At 38.9% G+C, this 23,834-nt stretch overlaps 6 protein-coding genes across 15 annotated transcripts in view; 4 read left to right on the top strand and 2 right to left on the bottom strand.

Moving 5' to 3' along the window:
* Positions 1–70: 70 nt before the first annotated feature.
* mtbl (metallothionein-B-like) lies at positions 71–641 on the top strand. The gene is made up of 3 exons (XM_079639117.1): positions 71–214; positions 324–389; positions 482–641. The coding sequence occupies exons 1-3, from the start codon at positions 190–192 to the stop codon at positions 583–585; spliced, it is 195 nt and encodes a 64-aa protein (XP_079495243.1). The 5' UTR covers positions 71–189; the 3' UTR covers positions 586–641.
* Positions 642–1,410: 769 nt separating this feature from the next.
* tmppe (transmembrane protein with metallophosphoesterase domain) lies at positions 1,411–4,400 on the top strand. Its single transcript, XM_079604480.1, has 5 exons — positions 1,411–2,595; positions 2,999–3,109; positions 3,208–3,373; positions 3,476–3,615; positions 3,750–4,400. The coding sequence occupies exons 1-5, from the start codon at positions 1,878–1,880 to the stop codon at positions 3,938–3,940; spliced, it is 1,326 nt and encodes a 441-aa protein (XP_079460606.1). The 5' UTR covers positions 1,411–1,877; the 3' UTR covers positions 3,941–4,400.
* Positions 4,401–4,490: 90 nt separating this feature from the next.
* Positions 4,491–5,367, bottom strand: exosc6 (exosome component 6; the record flags this gene model as incomplete). Its single annotated transcript, XM_079604495.1, has 1 exon — positions 4,491–5,367. The coding sequence occupies one exon, from the start codon at positions 5,365–5,367 to the stop codon at positions 4,555–4,557; it is 813 nt and encodes a 270-aa protein (XP_079460621.1). The 3' UTR covers positions 4,491–4,554.
* Positions 4,975–10,174, top strand: slc38a8b (solute carrier family 38 member 8b). Of its 3 annotated transcripts, none has more exons than XM_079604451.1 (11): positions 4,975–5,532; positions 6,311–6,518; positions 7,134–7,332; positions 7,460–7,616; positions 7,803–7,907; positions 8,004–8,061; positions 8,180–8,294; positions 8,424–8,571; positions 8,743–8,942; positions 9,319–9,370; positions 9,544–10,174. In XM_079604451.1, exons 2-11 carry the CDS (start codon positions 6,321–6,323, stop codon positions 9,644–9,646), a joined length of 1,335 nt encoding a protein of 444 aa, XP_079460577.1. In that variant the 5' UTR covers positions 4,975–5,532; positions 6,311–6,320; the 3' UTR covers positions 9,647–10,174. The 3 variants fall into 3 exon arrangements, with proteins under 3 accessions (XP_079460577.1, XP_079460579.1, XP_079460578.1); XM_079604453.1 differs by lacking the exon at positions 4,975–5,532 and adding an exon at positions 5,818–5,867 and having other exon boundaries at positions 9,544–10,066; XM_079604452.1 differs by lacking the exon at positions 4,975–5,532 and having other exon boundaries at positions 5,986–6,518; positions 9,544–10,160.
* A 39-nt stretch (positions 10,175–10,213) lies between these two features.
* aph1b (APH1B gamma secretase subunit) lies at positions 10,214–14,563 on the top strand. The gene is made up of 6 exons (XM_079604509.1): positions 10,214–10,618; positions 11,172–11,342; positions 12,136–12,209; positions 12,291–12,413; positions 12,487–12,614; positions 13,613–14,563. Exons 1-6 carry the CDS (start codon positions 10,506–10,508, stop codon positions 13,778–13,780), a joined length of 777 nt encoding a protein of 258 aa, XP_079460635.1. The 5' UTR covers positions 10,214–10,505; the 3' UTR covers positions 13,781–14,563.
* A 604-nt stretch (positions 14,564–15,167) lies between these two features.
* Positions 15,168–23,834, bottom strand: part of herc1 (HECT and RLD domain containing E3 ubiquitin protein ligase family member 1) — a 48,046-nt gene continuing 39,379 nt past the window's right edge. For all 8 annotated transcript variants that reach the window (XM_079604382.1, XM_079604383.1, XM_079604386.1 and 5 more), the window contains exons 63-78: positions 23,583–23,708; positions 23,317–23,455; positions 23,038–23,219; positions 22,750–22,905; positions 22,180–22,302; positions 21,959–22,061; positions 21,672–21,841; positions 21,408–21,546; positions 20,062–20,231; positions 19,777–19,946; positions 19,476–19,641; positions 17,506–17,582; positions 17,166–17,418; positions 16,368–16,520; positions 15,948–16,253; positions 15,168–15,870 (exon numbers count right to left, since the gene is read on the bottom strand). In XM_079604382.1, the coding sequence (XP_079460508.1) occupies positions 15,685–15,870; positions 15,948–16,253; positions 16,368–16,520; positions 17,166–17,418; positions 17,506–17,582; positions 19,476–19,641; positions 19,777–19,946; positions 20,062–20,231; positions 21,408–21,546; positions 21,672–21,841; positions 21,959–22,061; positions 22,180–22,302; positions 22,750–22,905; positions 23,038–23,219; positions 23,317–23,455; positions 23,583–23,708 (2,619 nt within the window). In that variant the 3' untranslated portion in view covers positions 15,168–15,684. The remainder of the gene's footprint in view (positions 15,871–15,947; positions 16,254–16,367; positions 16,521–17,165; positions 17,419–17,505; positions 17,583–19,475; positions 19,642–19,776; positions 19,947–20,061; positions 20,232–21,407; positions 21,547–21,671; positions 21,842–21,958; positions 22,062–22,179; positions 22,303–22,749; positions 22,906–23,037; positions 23,220–23,316; positions 23,456–23,582; positions 23,709–23,834) is intronic.

The raw sequence follows: 23,834 nt of genomic DNA, 5'->3' as shown, positions 1-23,834 counted from the left end.
TGCCTGGCTTTCCTTTTATATTATGCCCACATGACTACAGAATGAGGTCCCAACTTCATCCATCAGCGCGCTCACACTCTTCATATGACGGTCGTTCACACGTGATTGTGACGCACGAACGAACGATTCCATTTCCAGACAGATTTTTCCAAGAAAGCATCATACGTTCGTTGAAATTAAGGTGGGAAAATGGACCCGTGTGACTGTTCTAAAAGTAAGTACATTATACAAATATAAATATGTATGTAATCTAAGTGATTATAGCAAGAAATGCGGTGGTGCGCACGCATCTTCTGGAAATGTAAGACCTCTGTCTGTTGTAGATGGATCTTGTAACTGCGGGCAAAACTGCAAATGCACCAACTGCGCGTGCGCACATAGCAAGAAAAGTGAGTCGAATAATGACGCTTTGGATAATTAAACATCACTTCATCCAGAGTTCTGCAGAATTAAACCAATTTTGCCCTTTTCGACCCGGTAGGTAGCGGAACTTGTCCATCTGAATGCAGTAATAAGGGCACGAAGGGCTGCGAGAACGCGCGCAAGGACAAGGAGAAATCGTGCGACACAAGCTGCTGCAAATGAAAGGCTGGGATATGCGCTGTGACACTGTGCTCCTTTAACAATAAAAGCAATTATATCGTGTACTCATGCATGTGTTGTGATTATTTATGAGCTATGATGTATTTTGAGTTGTTTCTTATCCACACAGGATGCACGCATGAACACTAAATAAAACACAAGATAGAAAATAATTGCAAGTCTAAATGGTACTAGGCTAGAGCAGCTTATTGCAAACCTCAGAAAAAAGAAAAGAAAAAAAAATCTCACACAGTTCCTTTCTTTTGCATGGTGTTATGCTGCTTACCAACATTTGATTGCATCTAAGGTGTGTGCTTTCTGCTTTAGTAACATAGACCAAGGGGGTTCAAACGTTTGATGTCAAGGGCCTCCAAAAATGATGATCCCCTTGTGAGGGTCCCCTTTCCTAAAATGTAAATACAGTTTTGTATGTATACATTTTGACACTGTGTGACAAGACAAAAGTAAAAATACAAGCTGTCATTTTTTCAGGAACATCAACTTTAGATATTTATTAATTATCAATTATTTCAAATTAATTAAATATTAAATCCAATTGAGGATGTTTTGTTGTATCACATTAACGAACTAATGAGTTTTCTGACCTAAAAATAAATAGCTTCAAAATGTCAATAAAATAATAATGAAAAAATAATACTGGAACGTTTAATATTGAATAGAAATTGCAGTGACAGTTGGAGGTACAATAAAAGAAAAACATTATTGGGTGATAACGTAAGATGCTGAACAAAAGCATAAACTGAGACATGAAATTGTGTTTTAATGTAAAAACTAGCCTACATTACTCGTATCATTATGTTGTCAGTTAATGACAGTTAGTTTCCAATCAGGATTAAGAGCGTCACATTAGCCACGCCTCTGTAATGTGACGAGCCAATGATATTACCGCACACACTTGTCACGCAGAAGATCTTGAAGAGACGCTGTCAAATGACTGACGTGTTTATATTTCATTTGTTTACAAGATCGCGAATTATGTTATGGACGCTTTTGTAGTTTGAGTGTGTATCAAATGTCTGTACGACCTTTCTAGTCGGAAACCACAACAGTATTTTTCATGTTGTCATCATAGCGGCCATCACACGTCTTTGTCTGCGGAAGTAGTTTTGTTCTCCAGTGTCCCAGTTAAGATAATAACGTTTATTTTTACTTGAATGGACCGTGAATTGAAAGGTATGACGAACTCTTTTATCATTATTATACGTTATAGCGTGCCAAGAATGAATGCACCTTATTTGTAGACTCATACTGTCCCAGGGTCAGTGACCGAGCACATGCCGGTCAGTATGTTTGGATTTGGACGCCTCTCCGCAGAGGGGAAAATCGGAATCGCGTCGGGGGTTGTTTTTTTCTCAATGCTCATGTCCAGAACATTAATCTCTGAGCGGGTTGACATAGGCACGCGCGCTTCGCTGTTTCGTGTTCAGTTTCTCCTCTTCATCAACTCCCTGCTGCTCCTCGGCTCGCTCTACATCTGGAAACGCGTGGGGAGGCGGCTGTGCGGAACCAGAGGTGCTCCTTCTGTCCCGCAGAGATGTTGGCGTCTTCTTGTCCTGATCTTTCTCACTCTCGTGCACGGGAGCTACCTATGCATGTTTTTCCTCGTGGATACTGAGCCACACTGGTTTTCAATTTTGAGTTTTTCCTGTTTGGGGATTTATGTCATCCTACTGTTCTTCCTGTTTGTTTTTGGCTGCCTAAACCGCCTTCGCAGGCTGCTCTCCCGCAGGCGAGGTGAAGAGGATGCGGTCCCGAGCGCATCAGCAAGCCAGACAGTGTTGGCATTGATAGTAACAGCAATACTGGCAGTGTATGGGTTGGTAAATGCAGCCCAACCTCCACGAGTAATTGAGGTGGAAATCCCAGTAGAGAAGCTGCCCGAGTCATTGAATGGGCTCAGGTTGGTGCTTCTGTCCGACATACATCTGGGACCTACAGTAGGCCGCTCCAAACTGCAGCGCATTGTGACTATGGTGAATGAGCTGAACCCAGGTAATTATCTTGTATCAGATTAATGTTTGAAATATTAAAGGGAGAGCTCACCCAAAAGTTAAAAAAATCTATCATCAGTTTACTCACCCTCATGTTATTCCAACCACATATGGTTTTCATTCTTCTGTGAAACATAAAAGAAGATATTTTGAAGAACGTTGGTAAACAGTTTTGGTTCCTATTGACTTGCATTTTTTGGGGGGTTTATTGGTCCATGCAATGAAAGTCAATGGGAACCCAAACTGTTTGGTTACCAGCATTCTTCAAAATATATTAATGTTCAACAGAAGACAGATTAGGAATCAGAATGAGGGTGAGCTAATGATGACAGAATTTTTCATTTTTGGGTTGATTATCCCTTTAACATGGAGCTGACATTTAGTTGTACTCTTTGTTGATATAGATGTAGTGGTGATAGTCGGTGATCTGACTGACTCTCAGGTGACTCGATTAAGGAGCGCTGCAGAACCACTGGGACAGATGAGGGCTCGACTGGGCTCCTATTTTGCTACAGGTCAGTCCTTGTGGCTGTATGACATAAAGGGAAATTATCATTTATATGTAAATAAATGTTTTTGTGCACATTTCCGCATGCATTTTTGTGACTTTCAGGCAATCATGACTACTACACTGCTGATGTTGAAAGCTGGTTTGAGCTCTTGCGCTCAATGGGGATTGAGTCTCTTCACAACAGCAATGTGAAAGTGTTCCGCCCAGAACGGACTCAAGACTGGATTTGCCTTGCCGGCATTGATGACCTCGAGGCCCGCATGTTACGGTCAGTCCACAGTGATATCATCTCAGCCTCATTTGAATATATGCAAATCTGGTGCATGTGCTTTGCACTGGGCTCATGTCAGTAGTGTTGTTTTGGTTAAAGATACCCAGGCCATGGCATGGATGTTGAGAAAGCTCTTAGTGGGTGCAGTGCAGAGAACCCTATTATTCTTCTTGCACATCAGCCTCATGCTGCCAAACAGGCCCTCCAGCAACGGCCAGACATCAGCCTGGTACTTTCAGGTATGTAAATATCAGCTAAAATTCTGTGGTCTTACAGATGCTTTAGCATTTGTTTTATTTTTAAAGTGAAAATTTAGGAGCATACTGCATATGTCCTCTACTGACCAATAAAATGCAATTTTGCGTTTGTGTAGGTCACACACATGCTGGTCAGCTGTTCCCCCTCACCATCCTGGCATTCCTGATGAATCCATTTTTCTGTGGACTCTACCGTGTCTCTGAACACACCTTGGTCTACGTGACCTCTGGAACCGGTTATTATGGCATTCCAATGAGAATTGCAAGCCGTTCAGAAATCACAAACATTCTACTGAAAAGTGCTTGAGAGCACTCGCACAGTGCAGGGATCAAACACACATTCTCAGCCATACATATTCATTACCTCATCACCCTGCATGCTGTCACACAATTACATTGCATTATTCAATTGACACACTTAGCAAGAGGTTTTAGTTGTTTGTAATTTTTTTTAAATGGGTGTGGTATTGTAATTTGTTTGCCAAAACATGCTAGAAATTCAAGCACTTTATTATGAAAATATTCATGTTCCAAAGTGCCAGTTTCTTTAATTACTTGTATTTGTACCGTTTCACCCTTTTAATTACAGACCATTTCACATACTACAGCAAAGCATCAGCCTCAGAATTTGTCTTTTCTACTTCTTTTATCCAGTAAAAAAAGCCTTCATATTACAATCATGTTTTTATATATTTGCAAATGTACTTACTGAATACAAATCATCGACACTTGTGCAATGAAAACATTAAATAAAAGATAAGAAAATATATTTGCAACTGAATATACTGTTAATTGGTACATTTTTGGTACTCCCTAGTGTAGAAATTTTTATAAGAAATGCATGCACACACAATCCATTCACTTTTACAATTTTATTTTCCTCAAAACAAAACAAAAACTTTAAGATCCTGGCAAACAAGTCTATTTCTCGGGTGGAGGAGCTTTTCTCTTCACAGCCCTCGTCAGCGCTTGCTGTACCACAGGATAGAGTTTGTGACAGCCGTCCAGACAGGTTCTCACAGCATCAGTCAGTGTGTCTTCCCGCATCTCCCCGTCCGCATTCAGACCAGACACTTGATTCAGATTGGGAAGCAGAGCCACGGTGACGCATCCCCGATTCTCCCCGTATCCCTCATGCCAGCTCCCACACTCCTCGGAGTGTGATGGGTCAACGAGGCACGTGTTTCCATTCTGCCCCAGCGCACAACCCAACACCACATCATACATTTCAATACCGCCATCCGCCAGGGCCATAGAAGCGCAGGTCACCGCATGTGCAAGAATCGAGCCGTCATTCTCCAGGACGATGACATTAACCTCAATCTGCGAGCGTGGGTATCTGTGGAGGCAAACGCCTGGCTGCAAACTCTCGAGAAGAGTCGCGGACAGATCTCGTTCCTCGCTGCCTTGGATCCAGGCACCCCGTTTCATACAGGAAAACGGCGCGAGCCTGAAGTCGCAAACAAGGCGACCAGTTTTCATGTCTGTTTCGTCCTTACGTTCAATTTCTCTCGGTCCGTACACCGAGCATATTATTTTGGTGTTTCCAGCCTCGAGGTACGCAGAGCCCTTCGCCTGGCTGACCAACCCGCAGCGTGCAAACACTGGCCGCACGTCTCCATTACCTCGGACGCCCTGCCTGCTGCTGGCCTCGGGAACTTTGTCTGGGGAAAGAAAGAGCAGCGGGGACTGCGACTCCTCCGGTCCACGGATACGTCTTGTGTCAAACGGCATTTTCAGTAAACCCACGTGTTTATTGAAACAACTTTTCAGTAGCGAAACCGTTCAGTTCTTGTTCTATGAATGAAATGTATGGGACATAACTGATGGCAACTGCTCTACCGCCATCTGTCGCATAGGCGTGACACGACGCACAGCGGGATTTCAAGATAGGGCAGTGTGGGTTGTTTCATTTCAAAGTTATATTTTGTTGCACACAACTCACATTTTCAAAAACTGCCACACACACACACACACACACACACACACACACACACACACACACACACACACACAGACAACACTGAGTTTTGTGAAGTACTATTTCTTTGATCTGTTTAAATTTTGAAAATATTGATAGCTTCATATTTCTAGATTTTTTTAAATCCGAATTATAGTAGGCTATGCAGTAAATATTTAATTTCTTTAAAAAAGAAAGAAATGTAAATAACGCGAAAAAGTATAGCCTAAGGTTTTTCACAAACAAACTGATTGTCCCGAGACACGTGCCTCAAGTGAGCGCTGTAAATTAATATTTGCTCAAAGGGTTCGAACAGGGTCGCAAGACCAACACTAATTGAATTTAGCCGCAGTGTTCCTCGTTAAAAAACAACACCGTCCTGACGTGAATTCCTGCTGTTCTAGACTAAACGCTGTCATTTGATTAGGCAGTTGCTGTAGTCGCTCCTGTGTGAAATCAGAAGCACATTCCTCTTAACATGCGTCTGTAGAGGAGCCATATCATTTAGACTCGGAACCCACCGTTTCAAACGCTAGCAAGGCTTTACAATATTTCTCACCTTGGGATGACATTTTTAAGGGGTCTTACTTGGGACTGCCTCACTCGCTATAGGCTACTAAACAGTGATTTTACCGCAGACAAGTGCGGATGCATTGGACTCATAACGCTCCATTATTACAGAGAGAAGTTTATTGCATTGTTTTTTACTTTACGTAGGCTACTGAGCATGGAGGAACTGGCCCGGGAGAGTATTCGCAGCATCAGTCTGCTATCCAAACCTGCGCGGGGTTCGGACGTCCCGCGGCTGGGCTCATTTGGGGCCATTTTCATCATGCTTAAATCTGCCCTCGGCGCGGGACTCCTTAATTTTCCATGGGCTTTTGAAAAGGCCGGCGGCGTGAGCACAGCCATCAGTGTGGAGATGGTGCGTTGTATCATTCCGCCAAATACGATTAGGCTACTTTAGGGCACTTGCACAGGTATAATCCTAAAAACAAAAAACTTGTCAGCTAATCCAACTGAGTGACCAGCTAAAACCAACAAACAAGCTAAGGCTGGTTTGTCATAGTTTTGTCCAGCAGAGAGCAAAGTAGAATTGGTATTTTTATTGTTTCTTCTTAATTTTAGATTAAGATTTAATATAAAGATTACTTTATATTAAAGCATATGTTACACATCCTTAATGCACTGATAACTTACCCTAGGTTATATTATGTTTTCTTTATTGAGAATTCTGTAACAAGCATCTGCCATTTTTCAGTCAATCATCTTTTGAGATGTATAGGCCTACAAATGCATAGTTTATATTCTGTTAAATTCTGGCAGTATCTTTCACATTAGAGTGAGGATGTGATGCTGTTATTCACAATGTGACTAATGAAATGAAAGGCGGTAGGTATTTTAGAAAAAACATGCAACTCTTTAGCAAAGAAACTACCCACGTAAACCCTTACACAGAAGTGCTAATGTGGATACAGCTGAAAAAGAATGTGTAGATTGTGGGGTTAAAAGCAATTTAACATCTTTCTCCCTTTCTCAGGTGTCTCTGGTATTTCTGATAAGTGGGTTGGTCATTCTTGGCTATTCCTCATCAATCAGTCGGCAGAACACGTATCACGATGTGGTGCGAGAGGTGTGCGGACAGAGGATCGGCCATCTGTGCGAGATCTGCTTTGTTTTCAACCTCTTCATGATCTCTGTGGCCTTTTTGGTGGTTGTGCAGGATCAGCTGGATAAATGTAAGTTGTATGTGTGTGGTTCAATATGAGTCATTATGTTTCAGTGTGAGGAACTGTAACAGACAAATGAGTATACACATGACAATGAAACAAAGAGATTATGTTTCCCCTTGTTTGTGTGTTTCAGTGTGTCTGTCTCTGTATGAGACAGTGACGGGAAACACAGAAGGAGAGATGCCGTATCATTGGTACACTGATCACCGGTTTGCACTCTTTCTCATGTGCTTCATTATCATCCTTCCACTCTCTATTCCCAAAGAGATCGGCATCCAGAAATACACCAGGTGCGTTGAAAGCTGACACATAAATCTGTGACTCCCTAAATATTTTTATACCATATACTACCATCATCAATAGGTCTGAGTGAGAAGGACTGCAGTTCCTTTGCTCTTCCACTTCTGTCCCACTTAGAGCTGCTGTATCTATCATTATCTCTGATCTCTTAACGTTTCTTTATGTTTAATTGCCAGTGTATTGGGGACTCTGGCTGCTACATACCTGAGTGTAGCTGTAATTGCAAAGTATTATTTAAAAGATGAGCACACAGCAGACCTCACACCAGAGCACAGTCAAGGGTGAGTTAAGTTATATGTACATGTTTGCCGTAAGGTTGGGTGCATGCATACATTGGTTATTACAGTGATTTATTTTGGTTCTTGTGTTTGTAACAGATTGGACTCATTGGGCTCCATGTTCAGTGTGGTTCCTACCATCTGTTTTGGTTTCCAGGTCAGATTCTATTTATTTCTTTACGTCACTGGCGCACTATTTGCAACTTTCTCCGTTGTACTTTTGACCATTAGGATTGCTCAAAGCTCACACACTGTAATCATTATTTATATTACAGTGTCACGAAGCTTGTATTGCAATCTACAGCAGCATGGAAAACAAAAATATTACACACTGGGTTTTCATCTCAGTCACATCTATGATTTTCTGCCTGCTTATTTATACTCTCACAGGTGAGTCAAATCAATATACTCTATGATATGCACATATTTGTAGAGCATTAGTTACCTGTATTATTATAATAAATATTTGAAAGTTTTTGTTCTAAACTGAGAGACTGACACCTGGTTGCAATATGGCAGGTGTGTTTGGTTTCCTTACATTTGGACGGGAAGTAGCCTCAGATATCCTGATGTCATATCCTGGAAATGATGTAGTGATGATTATTGCTAGGCTACTGTTTGGGATTTCGATCATCACCATCTATCCTATAATTTTGCTTTTGGGAAGGTACTGTAAACTACAAATAAATGTGCATAGCTCACTACACACACACACACACACACACACACACACACACACACACACACACACACACACACACACACACACACACACACACACACACACACACACACACACACACACACACACACTCATGTGCCAATGTCTTGTTCACAGGTCAGTGATTCTAACACAAATATTGCGCTTTTGGGAAAGACGGGCCATAATGACGTCTGTGTTTGAGAGTCGGTGCCGTCTGATACTAACAGTTCTCTGGATCACGGTGACTCTTCTCATCGCCATCTGTGTACCAGACATGAGTGAGATCATCAGCGTAATCGGGGGAATTAGTGCCTTCTTTATATTTATCTTTCCTGGTGAGACACTGAATGGAACAATCACAATCACACCAACTCACAAGCATGCACACAAACTCTACCATTCAAAAGTTTGGGGTTGGTAAGATGTTTTTGAAATAATGCTCACCAAGGCCTCATTTATTGGATGTTATGTTTAATGTTGTTACAATTTGAAATAACCTTTCTATTTACATGTATTTTAAAATGTAATTTACTCCTGTGATGGCAAAGCTGAATTTTCAGCATCATTACTCCAGTCTTCAGTGTCACATGATCCTTCAGAATACATTCTGATACACTGATTTGTAGATTCTTTGACGAATTTAAAGCATTTATTTGAAAAAAGTCACAAATAGACCATGAAATGGCATTGACCAAGCTGACTTTTTTGCAGGACTGTGCCTTATTTTTGCCATGCAGACAGAACCTATAAATCCCAGGATGAGGTGCGTAACATCTATGTTGTCTTATGTGTAAAGAAACCAGAGTAAACCGCCAGGAAAATAAAATTGATGTCGCTATATTATTTTTCATCATATATTGATGGTACTTCTAAGCATTGATTTAAATAACTTTCTCTTTCACACTTTCCCTCTATTATTTTGTTTGTTTCTTCCAGAATCTTCTTGACAGGTTGGGGTGTGGTGACTGTCATTACTGGAGCTTTTATCTTTGGTCAGAGCACAACTATAGCTGTTATGGAGTTGATGCACAAGTTTTAATATTCTTCATCATCATAATTTGCAATATAATTGCCTCAGAAAAATGTCTATACATTTGATTGATGGATGATAAACATTATGATACTTCAAACTGAGGATGAGTGCATCTATATACTTTTAGATGAAAATGTCTCCATAGTACTGTTACTGTTCAGTTCTATTTATTTATTTTTGTTGTGGCTAAGACAATGCATAGGAGGATTTTTGCTTATATGCTGTATTTATTATATTGTGTAGGTTTGGACAATAATTTTTTATTTTTTTTTCAAATGCATTATATGGAATGACTGTAAACTATTTGGATAATAATGGAGAGTATGAATGCAAATGTTCAACACAGTAATTATTTATATTTGTAATAACTTATTAAAGTGAATTAACCTTTTGCCTAAATGTGAGTGAAAAATAAACTATGAAGATAAAAACACATTTTCTCAGGGTGATAGACCTATCGTAAGCTACTGTAATCAAGAGTTTAAAAAATAGCCTTTAAAAATAGGTTTAAATGTGTGTCAAGTTTCATAGGACAAAAGGATGGTTAAATAATGGGGGTAAGAAAAGGAATTCAGTGGGTGCGGTAAGAAAACTGATATGATTCCGAAACACATGAGGTCACATGACTAGGAACCGGAAGTAACCTTAGCCGTTGTGCTGAACTCTGTTTCAAGCGCAGCGCTGAACCCTCTTAACCTATTTCGAAGAAAACGGGTACAATAAATGCTTCGATAATTGTTGATCTATGTTGCGTATACGAACCGATTGACAGCCGTATGACTCTCTCATGGATGACGTGTGTTGATAGCTTCTGAGGGTGAAGTGGTAGTTATTGATTGTATTAGCAGGTTAGCCGAGCTCCATCATGACAGTGGCGGTGTTTTTCGGCTGTACATTCATCGCTTTCGGCCCGGCCATCAGTTTGTTTCTGTTTACAATCGCCCGGGACCCGCTGCGTGTGATCTTCCTCATAGCAGGGTGAGTATCAGGGCAGATGTGCGGCTTAGTGTGGCTGAAAGTCCCGTGATATAACTTACAGCACTTCATCTGGGCTGAGAACTGCCCTTCACATCTGCTGCTTTACTGAAATCACTAGGATCTCATGATTAACTTATTTGGAATACAATTAAAACATGACACACTCGCGCAACTTTGAATGCATAAAGAAGTTTTGAAATCTTAATAGAGCCTATTTAAAGGAATAGTTCACAAAAACACTCATAGCCTACTGTTCAAAAGTTTGGGGTTTATTTTTTTTTAATAGAAATTAATACATTTATTCAGCATTAAATTTATCCAAATATTTCAGAGTTTGTTGTTTTTGTGATAGAATAAATGCATCCTTGTGTTGTGAGAGACTTCTTTCAGAAACATCGTACCGATCCCAAACTTTTGAACTGTAGCATGGGGGACAACAGGGTGAGAAAATATGTTAGGACTCATTTGTGGCTGTGCTGCTCCTTTAAGAGCAATGGAATGGGGAAGCGGAGGAAGACCTACACTGTTTGTAAGATGATTGTGTTTGTTTTAGGGCGTTCTTCTGGCTGGTGTCTTTGCTGCTGTCCTCTCTTGTGTGGTTCATCACAGTTCAGATCAGCAACAAGAACAGTGCCACTCAGCAGAGAGGGCTGCTCATTTTTGGAGTCGTGCTCTCTGTACTGCTTCAGGAGGCTTTCAGATATGGTTACTACAGATTGCTGAAGTAAGAATGAACCATCCAAGTGGTTTGAAAGGAGATACATAATCAATAAGTCTAAATATAACGTCATATCGTGTTCTTGAGCATTGACTGCATTAATATAACACTTAAGTTTTGATGTCATTTATATGCTAGTTTAGACTTCAATGTAAACAAAATGCACCTTTAAATAAACACATTTGAAATGTCTTTCTCTTCTGTGGGAATGGAAGTAAAAATATTGATGACTCATGTTGCACTAGACAGATTTTTGTCCAATCACATGCTCTCTAGACATAATTGCTTTTCTTGGAAAATCAAAACCCCCCCCAAAAAACCTACCAACCTCCTTTAAAAAAATAAATCTCTTATGCTCACCAAGGCTGCATTTGTTTGATAAAAAAAATACAGTGAAAAGAGTGATATTATGAAATATTATTATAATTTAAAAGAACTTAAAAATGATTTTTTTTCATGTGAAGCCAAAGCTGAATATTCAGCATCATTACTCCAGTCTTCAATGTCACATGATCTTTCAGAAATCATTTGAATATGCTGATTTGATGCTCAAGAAACATTTCTTCTTATCAATATTTTTGTTGAAACCATGGTGCATGTTTTTAGGATAATCGTATTAATACAATTCAAAAGAACACTGTTTATTTTGATTTATTAATGACATTTATTTAAAACAAAGTCCTTGTCAGATTTCATGGAGTCTTTAAATAACTAAAAGTTTCCGTCAGTGATTCACATTGGCATTCAGTGTTGATGTTGTGTAGGGGGGTGGTTGTTAACATCTGTTATTGTATCTCAGGAAAGCAAATGAAGGCCTGTTGACGCTCAGTCAGGAGGACACAATGCCCATCTCCATGCGGCAGCTAGCCTATGGTAAACATCCATCACATGCTTCTCCTAGTAGTGCAATAAACAGCCGATGTTTGTTTAACTGTGTGTGTCACTGGTTTGCAGTGTCAGGTCTGGGCTTTGGCTTCATGAGTGGTGCGTTCTCTGTGGTCAACATACTCTCGGACTCCTTGGGTCCAGGAACTGTCGGTATTCATGGTGACCCTCAGCATTACTTCATATCCTCAGGTAATGAGATGGCAGTTTGTGATTAAACCCAGAGAATCATATCAGACGTTCATGGTGTGCTTTTCCTCCTCAGCCTTTATGACACTGGCCATTATCTTGCTGCATATGTTCTGGGGGGTTGTTTTCTTCGAGGCGTGTGAGCGACAGAGATGGTGGGCTCTTGGAGCTGTGGTCATCAGTCATCTTGTAGTATCATGCCTGGTAAGTCAACACCGATCATACAGTTAACTTTGTCAGCTGGACCCCTAAGATGTAAAATATTTACTTGAAGTATCCCCTGAGATTTTAAGTTAATACTTCAATAATTCAACGTCACATTCACGGTTTTCTGACGTTGGTTAATGGTCACATGACATGCAAGTAAACATAAAACTTTTTTAGTTAGTGTTGTGTGTGTGTTATTTTAGTTTTATTATAGTTTAATAATGAATTAGCTTTTATTGTAATTTTCATGATCATTTTAGTTACATTTTGTTTTCATTTTATTATTGTTATTTTTTTTAATAAATATTGCTATGTAGGTTCAATTTATGTTTAGTTTTAGCTAATTTTAGTTTTTTAGTTCATTTTATTTCCAGTTAATAGTTTTAGTGATTCAAACTTATTTTAGTTTTTTGCCAAGGCAACATTTCTACGTTTATTTTCAACTAATATTTAATTATTATTATTTTATTTCAATGAACAGAGATGTTTTTAATAGTTTTAATTTTAGTTAACAATAATAACCTTGTTTTGATTTGTTTTGTTTTTAAAATAGTTTATGTATAGGGCTGCACATATATATAGGGTTGTTTATTATTAATATTATTTTGTTTTCATTCTTATTATAAAAATGAAGATATATTACGGTTGTAATTAAGACTGTCCTGTAAAAAAAAATCATAAATAGAGACCTATTCATTTATCACACTGCTAATATATCATATTAATAATAATGTTTTTTTAAATTGTGTAAATGTCTAAATAAAGAACCACACATTGCATGCCCGAAATGCATGTTATTAACGGACTATATACTTATCTAAATCACAGTCTTTGATTTTAAGTGCAGCCACATTTACTCTTTTTTTTTTTTTTTACATTTGATTCAATTATTAGCTTTTCATCAACTTACGAAACCCCATTTGGGAAACCCTGCACTAGTAATGCATTACTCAGAGTATAGCAACAGACATGACTTTTTTTTTTCACCCCCTCAGACATTTGTGAACCCACACTATCAAGGCAGTCTGATCCCGACCTACATCATACTGTCTGTCATGGCGGCCTGGGCGTACTTGTGTGCTGGAGGATCTTTGAGGAACCTCAAACTGTGCCTCACCTGTAAAGATAAAGACTTCCTGCTGGCCAATCACAGGCCTAGATAACCCATCAACTACAAACAGGACTTTCTCCAAAGACCGGCTCACTGAGCCCGTTGGCCGACGACACGGCCAGCAGCCCGGGACTCTGGGAGGCTTATGGTCTAGTTAGTCTGCGGAAGAATGGTTGCCGAGTAACAGGAATTTTATGTCTGCAGATCTTGCACTTTCTGTAATTACCTCCTCTTGTTTTCTGTTCTGTACCTCATGTTCTGTGTGTGAGAGAGACACTGAAACCATGTAAAAGACAGAGATTGTGTGTGTGTTTTATACTAAAGAATTATGTCTAGAGCTGCTTTCATATGTGATTCTTTTCTCTGTAGCAGATTTTAAATGAGATCTTGTATAGGTTTGGCATTTAGATAGTTTACTTGTCAGGGTTTCTCCTTTGTATTTTATGTTTAACTGACCAATTAGGCTCAAATTATCTGCTAATATCATGTCATGAGTCTCAGAACAGATCTCAAAATCTCTGAAGTGTGGCGTTGTGCTGTCCTTTTAATTTTTTAATCTTGTCTTTAAAAATATCCTCCTCAACCCTCCCTTGGGCAGCAGTTTAATTTCCCCGTGTATCGCCATCCCAGTGGTACTTAAATGCATTTAAATAGCTTGGGCTTGAATGAGCAATGCCATGGCCACGCTTCAATAAAACCACTACACTAAGTGGGGTCAGTGCAGTTGAGTGAGTGGTATCTGTTTAGATGTCACTTTTATTGGACTCATATATGCTCTGTTTCCTTTGTAAGACGTATGACATTTTAATGCATAATAAACTAGGTTGAGCTTGAATCCATTGTAATTGTATTCTTTCTTTCATGTGCATTTTGTTCTGAATAATAATTTTTTTTACCATGCTCGATGTATTTGTAAAGAAGCTGGGAAATCATTCCTGAAAAGATGGAGTTCTAAAAAGGTTTCATTTGAGCGCTAAATGTCAATTTCTGAAATCTACTATTAAAACAAAATACCGGTACATGAGCTAGAGTGTTTTTACTAAGGGTGCATTTATTTGAATGGGTAAAAGCAGTAATATTGTGAAATATTACAATCTCAAATAACAGTTTTCTATTTTAAAATATTTTAAAATGGAATTTATTCCTTGTGATGTCAAAGCTGAATCAACCATTACTCACGTGATCCTTCAGAAATCATTCTATGCATGCGGATTTGGTGCTCATGAAACAGTTGGTATATGTTGGAAATGGTTGTGCTGAATATTTTGGTGGAAATTATGAAATATTTTTGTGATGAATAGATTCTGTGATGAATAGAACTCAGAAGAACAGCATTATATATATATATATAAACCTGTAACAAAAGATTTGTCATGTTTAATACATCCCTGTTGAATAAAAGTATCAAATAAAGAAAAACTGACCTTAATTTTTTTTTTCCTTAAATTTTTTCAATTTGTGACCAATAATACATAAAAAAATGCAGTTTCAGATTCAAACATTTATTGCATCTGACATAAGAAATCTGGTGTAGGCGATTCAAAAAAATTCAAATAAATACAGATACTCATGTAAAACAATTTCCTAATGAAGCATTATACACAATGTACAATATTTTTCTTTTTTGTCATTCTATACATTTTTTTTTTTTTTTAAATAAAAGCACTTTCATGCAGAATATCCTGAAAAAAAGGCAGAGCCAAAAAATGAATAGTGGCGAAAGACTGTGCTTTAAAGTAAAGAGAAAGAATATACAATCAACACACGTGCGCGTGTACATGTGTGTAAACAGATTGTGCGGCCCACCCAAGCTTTGCTTAATTGCTAAGAAACAAAGGGTGAAATAAAACCACTTGATTATGTGTTTAAGATGTAATCATAAAAATCATAAAAGCCTGCACCGAATACTAAACTGAGTCCTAACAGTGTACACTGTGTTTATGTGTGCACATAAGGTCAGTAATCTGTGTCAGACCCCTCTGCATTGTCCACATTGCGGGACAGCATGTAGTTGTCCATGTCGATAGAACGGCAGTTATTAATAGCATAACGCAGCCGCTCCGCCATGACGGGTTGGCTAGAGTAAGGAGGGAGACGGAGCTGGAAGAAGCACGTCTGAGAAGTGGGAAGACTGTCGTACGGCTGAAAGAGAGCAGAGATGCACATTAGTACATAAACACAAATGCCTGTTCATCCATAAAACACGGCCACATTCTTACCCGGTCCACCTTCATGATCTGGAACCTCTGGGATATATCAGCAGTGTTAGCTGGCAGACGGGAGCGTCCCGAGACGAAGCGCATGAAGAGCACTCTCTCCTCGTTGGAGAACTCCTCCAGTGTCTGCCAGAACCACTGGACCAGCTGCTGCTGCTCATCCACCTCCCGGTACCGGACCACCTTCTTCAGAACCTCCACGCTGATCTCCGGCAGCCCGCACACCATCTGCTCCAGCTGCCGCGCTGTTAGTAAGGAGAGCAAGGGGACAGGCACGATCCAGGACATGCCCTCTCGCACCGCCCCCACCTACCGCGCAAAACAACAGATGAATAACAGGATCAGCTGACAAGACATTTTCTAGGTGTGGATACACTCCCACATATTTGAGGAAAGGATACACCCGTTTTGACTTTAACACACCTGGCGATTGATTTCATGTAGGCGATACTCAATGGCACGCTCTACATACTCCTTCCTGTTAAAAAAGGTCAGTGGTATGCTGTTTCCTCCTGGGATGATGGGAACCATTTTCCCATCAGCACTTTGGCCAACAAATGAATCCAGTGGAATCATCTATTAAAAAAAGGGGGAAATGTGTTTTAATTTATAGAAACTATACTAATATAACTGTTACAAACCATATGTATAATAATAATACAAATAATATTTGATTAAAATTATTATCATTAAAATGATTAAATTCCATAATTTGTAATAAATAACGAGAAAAGTCAAACAAATTCAGCAGTACTAAAAAGTTAAAACCCTTAAATAAGAAGTTAGAACATTCAGTTGTGTTTAAAGGGTTTTAAAAATATGTTTGCTTATAATTTCGTTCTACCTGATAAAATATATTACATCCTAAAATACAAGAAATATTTATATTCGTTGTAAATATTTCCATGTCTTTTTAAGAGTTCATTATTTTTTCAGGACTTTTCCAAGATCAAACTTTTATCCAGGGTTCCCAAGGCAGTGGGAATTCTGGTTCTTAAATAAAAAATGTATTTGTTGAGAGAACAAGTTAAAATAAGAAATATGATTTCAGCTTACATATGCTTTAAAATAAAATAAACTAAATGACATATAAATCAATATTTAGTAGTCATTTTAAGCCATCTTGTGGGGCCTGTCCCCCAGGTTGAGTTACACTGAGCACATGTCCCCTATGAGAAACAAAGACTGTAAAAACGAGTATTTTGTGAGCGTCCACTCCACCTCATGGAAGTTCTGCTCTGTGATGCCGCTGTCCTCCAGGTGCAAGATGCTGTTGAGTGTCTGTACGTAGAGCAGATCCACTTCCTCCAGATCCTCAAGGGTGAGAGGAATACAGCACAGCTGCTTCCACACCATTGGAGCGAGATGCAGGTCTAGAGGCTTCTTAGTGCGGATGGCCACTCCCATCAGAATACCCAGAAACTTGAACTGCAGCAGGTGCTCTTCCAGACAGGCTGAGGGATTTAACAAGAACCTGAGGACACACAAAGTTCAAGACGACCTGATCAGTTTATTAGTTTAGCGGAATACATTATTCAGACATTGGTCTGTCGCCACTCACCGGTCTCGGTTGTAGCCCACCTCTGCTGAAGCGTTCGGAGAAGGGATAAGAAGGTCCACCACTCCTGTCTCCAGCTCCTATACAGAATGACATGCCACAATTCAACACCCTTTCATTTTTCATGATGCTTGTCATTTTGAATAGAGTGCTGTTGATAGATTTTTTTTTAAATTATCGCACATTTGTAATATATTTTTTATATTGTAGTACATGTTTTCACATTGAACTTCAAAAAATGTAGAAAAAGCAAATATATTTGAAATAGTATTTAGTAAAAAGATGCCATATTAAACAAATATGAATAAAGGCCAGTATCACCAGTATCAAGCGTTTCCATTACCCTTCAAATTGCGAAAATTGAAAGTGTGAATTAAAAATACATCAGTTTCACAAAAAATCCCATATATCGCAAAAAAGTTATGATGCTCGCATGAGGTGGTTTTTCAGACAATTCAGTTTCAGTTTATTCCCCTAAGGGAAACTTGTCTTGCAGCCAGGTAAACATACAGGTAGCACAACAGGTAAACACCACATACACATACGAATAAACAACACAAACAACTAATTAAAAACACTGTTACACCACTACTCATCTAGGTCAAAGAATTGTGCAAATTTAACAACCAAATTGCACTTGGTATAAAAGAGTTCCTTGTCCTATTGGACTTAAAACAAGGGACTCTGAATCTCCGGCCTGAGGGGAGGACCTCAAAAGAACAATGAAGAACAATGATTTACACAGTCCAATATGGCATCTGCTTTCCTCATAACCTGCCTCTCATAAATATTTGTCAAGGAAACCTGTGGACAGCCTATTAACTTACCAGCCACCTTCACAATATGGCTGAGGTTATTTTTCTCCCTCAGGCTGATGCCCCCATACCAAGCAATAAAAGCAAAAGTAAGGACAGATTCAATAAAAGATTTATAAAATAAAGACCTTATCGACATTAAAAGAGTTAAGCTACCTTAGGAAGTACAATCGTTGTTGTCCCTTTTTGCAGATCATCTCTGTGTTTATGTCAAATTTGAGTTTACGGTCTATCACAGTACCCAGATATTTATATATATTATATATATATATATATATATATTTGAAAAAGGAATATTTCGCAAAACTGCAATGGAAACAGTTTTTTCACATTTACAGGTCACATGGCATACTTAACAGTCGATCATTCTTTAAAGATGACACGTTATGTTTGGGCAGAAGATGAGACAAGAGTTCTTTATTAAAATCATAAAAGACAAAAGTATTACGGGAAAACTGTATTCTAAACAACAAAGAAATGCCACAATTTATCAAGACCTTGAAGCAGACAGGAGGGAGAAACACCTCATACAGCTGCTGCCAAGTATAAGGGACTTTCATTGGAAAGGATAGTAGGATATGCTTTTGGAAATGCTTTAAAAGTTTTGCACAAAACTGTAATGGAAACGCAGATACTGATACCAATATTGCTACTGATATCTCTATTAAATGGATTTTTTCCTTTCTTTTTTTTTGTAGAGGTGATGAGTAATTATATCCATTCAACATTAAAATATAATTAACATTACTTTTACATTAAAATTACTTTTAATACAAGTGAACTTAAAGCAATCTTCAAATAAACCCATTGTAATTTCACATTTAGATGTGCCTTTAATATATTGTGTTTTATATAGTGTATATAGTCATTTTATGATGTTTCTGTCTGTCAATATCAGCTCCCTCTGTCTAAATTTTTTTTTTTTTTACATTGTGGACCCTCCTCGGTCAGCCGCTCTATCTGGGTTCTGCTCAACAGCTCCACAAATCAAGAGTGTGAACAAATACTGTAACACTAGCCAAAGGATGTGAGGATACTTCAGCAAGGGAAAAAAGGATGCTGCATTTATTGCATTAAATATAAAATAGTTATTGAAGAAATTAACGCATTCTTTTCGACAGCCCTAGTTTATATAGCTCACAATCGGGACCACCCTACCTGGCACATCTCCGTGATGGTGTCGTCAAACACCCCTCCAGCATCGTCTGCCCCCTCCCCCACCAGCTTGACTTTCCAGGCTCGTGACGGCAGCCTCAGATCAGATGCGTTCAATTTCACAACCTGCCTTGCGATCTGCACAAAGATGGGTTTACACTTCCTCCCTCTGAGTAAACAAGACAAAAAAATCATATGTTAAAATTAAGATGTTCTTATATTATGCCTCTAATGAAAAGTAGGCAAATATTAGGAATTAAATGTACAGTGTTCTGGCTACAATTCTGTACAAAACATGACTGACCGTGTAGAGATTCTCTTGACTGTGATCTGTGGGCCGTAGTTCTTCCCCTGCACCATGGTTTTACCAATGGAGCGCACCATGGGCAGTGTGTAAACTCTAGGGGCCAGCAAGGGCCTCAGCTGACCCTGGACTATACCCCACGTACCTGCATTATAGCGTGATGTGCAGCTCTGAAAACGAAATGAGTCATGATGGCAACATCACAGACAGTGCTCATGGGGTTTTGTCCAACAGAAATCGATGCAAATATGATTAGTTTGTGAGTGTTTGAGTGTGTGTGTATACCTGGTTGTTGGGGCTGAGGTTTAGCAGTCTCCATGAGGAGTACATGAGGTCAGAGAAGTGGTAGAGAAGGCGCAGTCGGGCTCTCAGAGCCTCCATACTGACCTCTCTTAGGGCACTGTATTGAGGAGGCACACACACGGGCAAGCCCAGCTGCAGAGGCACTGATGAACCTGAACACACAAACCATTCATCTCAACAACTGATGAGCACACCTATGCTTGTTTTATTTAATAATAAAACTGAATGAATTGTAATTATTGGGTTTAATTATTTAAATTGCTGTAATATACAGATAACAGGTCTGTCAAATTCATGTCAAACTAACAACATGTCACAGAAAAGGAGTTAAAAAAATCTAGAATGTGGACATACAAAAAAGGCATAAAAAAACGTAAAGGTTTTCATTTATGTTAAAGTCTCGATGGTTTAACCGGACAGCTTTACAATGCGTTTACATTTTATTATTGTTGTTCTGTTATTTCAGCCGTAACAGATGTTATCTATATATACAGTTGTGGTCAGAATTAATGGCACCCCTGGTAAATATGATCAAAAATGGTTTACAAGATTGCAAAAAACTCAGTGCTGTTATCTTGGCAAGAGGAGGTTGCAAAAAGTATTTAATAAAAAGGTGCCAATATTTGTGGCCAATGTGTTTTGGAGAAAAACATTTATTTCATAATGTAAAAGAATTGAAAGTGTGAGGGAAATCACTTCAATGAAAGGTTACATTTTTGCTAATTTTTTGAATGAAAGATCAAGGGATAAACAATGCAGATTTATTTTTTACAGCCATTTTTTTATCATATTTACCAGGGGTGCCATTAATTCTGACCACAACTGTATGCTATACTAATGAATAATAATAATCTTCCAATTATAAAAATATCAATAATAAAATATAGTGGCCAAAAATGATGTCAGGAGGGGATATCTGTTTTTAACAACCCTACAAGTTCGAGAGAAAAAAACAAAACAAAAACACACTAAACTTGGTTAAGGTATTTATCTGACAAAACTATTTAGCAAAAAATGCAAACTAAAGCTATAGTTTTTATTTTACCAAGCAAAAAAAGAAAAAGCCCAAAAGGAAAAATACACAGACTACAACATAATCAGTAATATATGTATATATATATTTCTTTGTATGAAAGCCTGGCAAAATGTTGAAGATGTCAAATTTCATAGGCTAGACATCACTATATATGTCTTAAGTGAACGTAAACAGTTTAGAAATGAACAAGTATAAAGTATCAGTATATTAGATCTGTGCATTCGTTCTTAAAGTGATATCAGCTTATTTATAAAAAATAAGCCTAAGCAAGCCATTGTTGATGTGTCTGTACCTGGAGCACGTGGTGGTACAGGCGGTGCAGTCCATGCTGCACTGTGGCAGCGGCCTGCAGATATCTGCTGGATGTTTTTGCCTTGTAAAGCACTGAGGAGGGTCGGCTCTCTGACATGATTGGTGTGGCCCAAGCCCAGCTTAAAAAAAATTGAATAGTTTTTTTTTTTTTTTTGGCAAACCATGTTGTTGTTCAGTTATTACATAAAAACAATGGAAAATGGGAAAGATTACGAGTTTGTTAAGTCCCCTAGTAAACACTCACCTGTCCCTCTGAGTTGCTCCCCCAGGCGTAAACCTCTCCAGTTGAAGAGAGTGAAAGTGTGTGCTCGGCCCCAACAGCCACATCCTCTATAAACACGTCTGTTAAAGCTGGGACCTGCTGAGGCCGGTTATGATTTCGTGCTCGACCCTCCGGCAGACCAATCAAACGATCTGTTACATTAAAGCAAAAACATTAAGAAACCCAATGGATTGGATGCTTTGACAGTTTATAGTAGTGTACAGTTCCTCCCTGAGACAAGTATGCATCCATATCTGCACATGGCTTACCCTGCCCAAATGTGTACACGTTTCCATCTTTGGTTAAAGCAACAGAGAACTGTGTGCCACAGGCCACCTTCTTTATTCCAATTCCACACAAAACATCCACTTTCTGTAAGATAACAAACACACACACTTAATTTAGTAAAGACCAAGAGTTTATCAAGAGTAATTGCTTAACTGTGTATTCTTGTGAGGGTGTTGTCACATAAACATGTCAGTAGTGGTACCTGTGGGGAAGATTTGGCTGTAGAGTTTCCCAATCCCAGTTTGCCATAGTCTCCATCTCCAAACGCCCAGACGGTCATTCCATCAGCCGATACTGCCAAAGTGTGATTCAGTCCACATGCAACCTACACACACACACACCGATGTTTAAATGAACATCAGATAAAATTGTGTATATGTGAAGTGCCATTCAAAAGTTCACATTCTTTGAAACAAAGTTTCAGAATTTAATTGATTTAAAGCAAAAGAGGATAAATGAAACGACTTCATGAAATGACAATGAAATGAATTAAATTTCATTAATAAATTATATTATTACTAATATATTATAAATGAATACATTATATTTATAGAATGTATATTTATACATGGCTGAGGAGATTCCCCCCCTTCTATGTAAAGCGCTTTGAGGTCTCAGAAAAAGCGCTATATAATTGTAAACAATTTTTTAAAATGTAAAAAATATATCATAATAATTCAAGTATTTTCAATTTTCAAAAAGTGAACTCAGACTTTTGAACAGCACTATAAAGGATGTATGAAGCGTGTTTGTAGCTTTTACTCAGTTTTACCTGGCCGACCTGGTGGCCCTCCAGCGCGCTGACTCTTTCTGGTAACTTTTTGTTAGAAGTGTTTCCAAGTCCCAGTCTGCCATAGTCTCCATTACCAAAGGAAAATAGCTTTCCATCTGCAGTCACCACTGCGGAGTGCTTAAATCCACACGACATCTGGCACAGGAACAAACACTATTATTCATCATACACACCTTAGAGGAAGAAGAAGAGGAGGAGAACTGCCCGCTGGAGAGGCATCTGGGTGTATTAAAGAGTGAGAGTGAATGTGAGAGGTGTGTTTCCGACCTGGACCACCTCCTCTCCCTGCAGCGCTTCTATCTGCCGTGGTCTGCGCTGTCTGTCGCTGTTGCCATGGCCCAGTTTTCCGTAATCTCCATCTCCCCAGCTGAACACCTCACCACTCTCAGTTAGAGCCATCGAATGGCCATCAGACCCACAGGACGTTACCAGCTGGGTCACCACAAACCCTGCACAAAAATGCATCACATCACTGTTAAAGCTTCCAGGGTATTGTAAACATCTATAACGAAAGTCCTTCAGAGTTTGTGTATGATTGCAGCATGCCTTGCAGGGCAGATATAACAGTGAGGACGTGCAGATCGTCTGAATTTCCTTGTCCGAGGCGGCCGTAACTGCCCTCTCCACAAGCAGACACTGTCCCGTTAGCTTGGATCACAAATGTGCAGTTCTGCCCACACACAACCTGACAATACAAAAATGAGAAATTACATGAATTTGTATTTATTTGATTTGTACGAAAGCATATTGTAAATATCAAACTTTTGAAATATGAAAATGAAAAATAAATGTATGTGTGTGTACAATCATACCAGTTGGGCCTGAGAAAAAGAGGGAGCAAGAGTTGGCACCATAATGTTTCGCCCAGCCTCCGCAAGCTGGCCATGCCTGCCAGCACCCCATAAAAACACGTCACACTTCCCTCCGAGGTGCCAGTCCTTAAAATTCACATGAGGTATTCAAAGGTTTAGATTTTTTTTTTGCAATTTTAATAATTATAACATTATATATTATACATGTTGATCAAAATTTAGCAATAAATCAGCATAATAGATTGACCATGT

Source organism: Phoxinus phoxinus (genome assembly GCF_949152265.1).
Source record: "Phoxinus phoxinus genome assembly, chromosome: 2".
Lineage (NCBI taxonomy): Eukaryota > Metazoa > Chordata > Actinopteri > Cypriniformes > Leuciscidae > Phoxinus > Phoxinus phoxinus.
Note: the sequence above shows the minus strand (reverse complement) of the source record. Positions and strands in the feature narration are given on the sequence as shown.

Bases quoted from the DNA above. Each gene is read 5' to 3' on its own strand.
- mtbl (XM_079639117.1), top strand. From the start codon at position 190: ATGGACCCGTGTGACTGTTCTAAAA. The intron at 215-323 runs GTAAGTACATTA...TGTCTGTTGTAG, and splicing joins CCCGTGTGACTGTTCTAAAA to ATGGATCTTGTAACTGCGGG. The intron at 390-481 runs GTGAGTCGAATA...TCGACCCGGTAG, and splicing joins GTGCGCACATAGCAAGAAAA to GTAGCGGAACTTGTCCATCT.
- tmppe (XM_079604480.1), top strand. From the start codon at position 1,878: ATGCCGGTCAGTATGTTTGGATTTGGACGCCTCTCCGCAGAGGGGAAA. The intron at 2,596-2,998 runs GTAATTATCTTG...TTGTTGATATAG, and splicing joins GGTGAATGAGCTGAACCCAG to ATGTAGTGGTGATAGTCGGT. The intron at 3,110-3,207 runs GTCAGTCCTTGT...TGTGACTTTCAG, and splicing joins GGGCTCCTATTTTGCTACAG to GCAATCATGACTACTACACT.
- slc38a8b (XM_079604452.1), top strand. From the start codon at position 6,159: ATGACATTTTTAAGGGGTCTTACTTGGGACTGCCTCACTCGCTATAGG. The intron at 6,519-7,133 runs GTGCGTTGTATC...TCCCTTTCTCAG, and splicing joins CAGCCATCAGTGTGGAGATG to GTGTCTCTGGTATTTCTGAT. The intron at 8,572-8,742 runs GTACTGTAAACT...TCTTGTTCACAG, and splicing joins ATAATTTTGCTTTTGGGAAG to GTCAGTGATTCTAACACAAA.
- aph1b (XM_079604509.1), top strand. From the start codon at position 10,506: ATGACAGTGGCGGTGTTTTTCGGCTGTACATTCATCGCTTTCGGCCCG. The intron at 11,343-12,135 runs GTAAGAATGAAC...ATTGTATCTCAG, and splicing joins GGTTACTACAGATTGCTGAA to GAAAGCAAATGAAGGCCTGT. The intron at 12,615-13,612 runs GTAAGTCAACAC...TCACCCCCTCAG, and splicing joins ATCTTGTAGTATCATGCCTG to ACATTTGTGAACCCACACTA.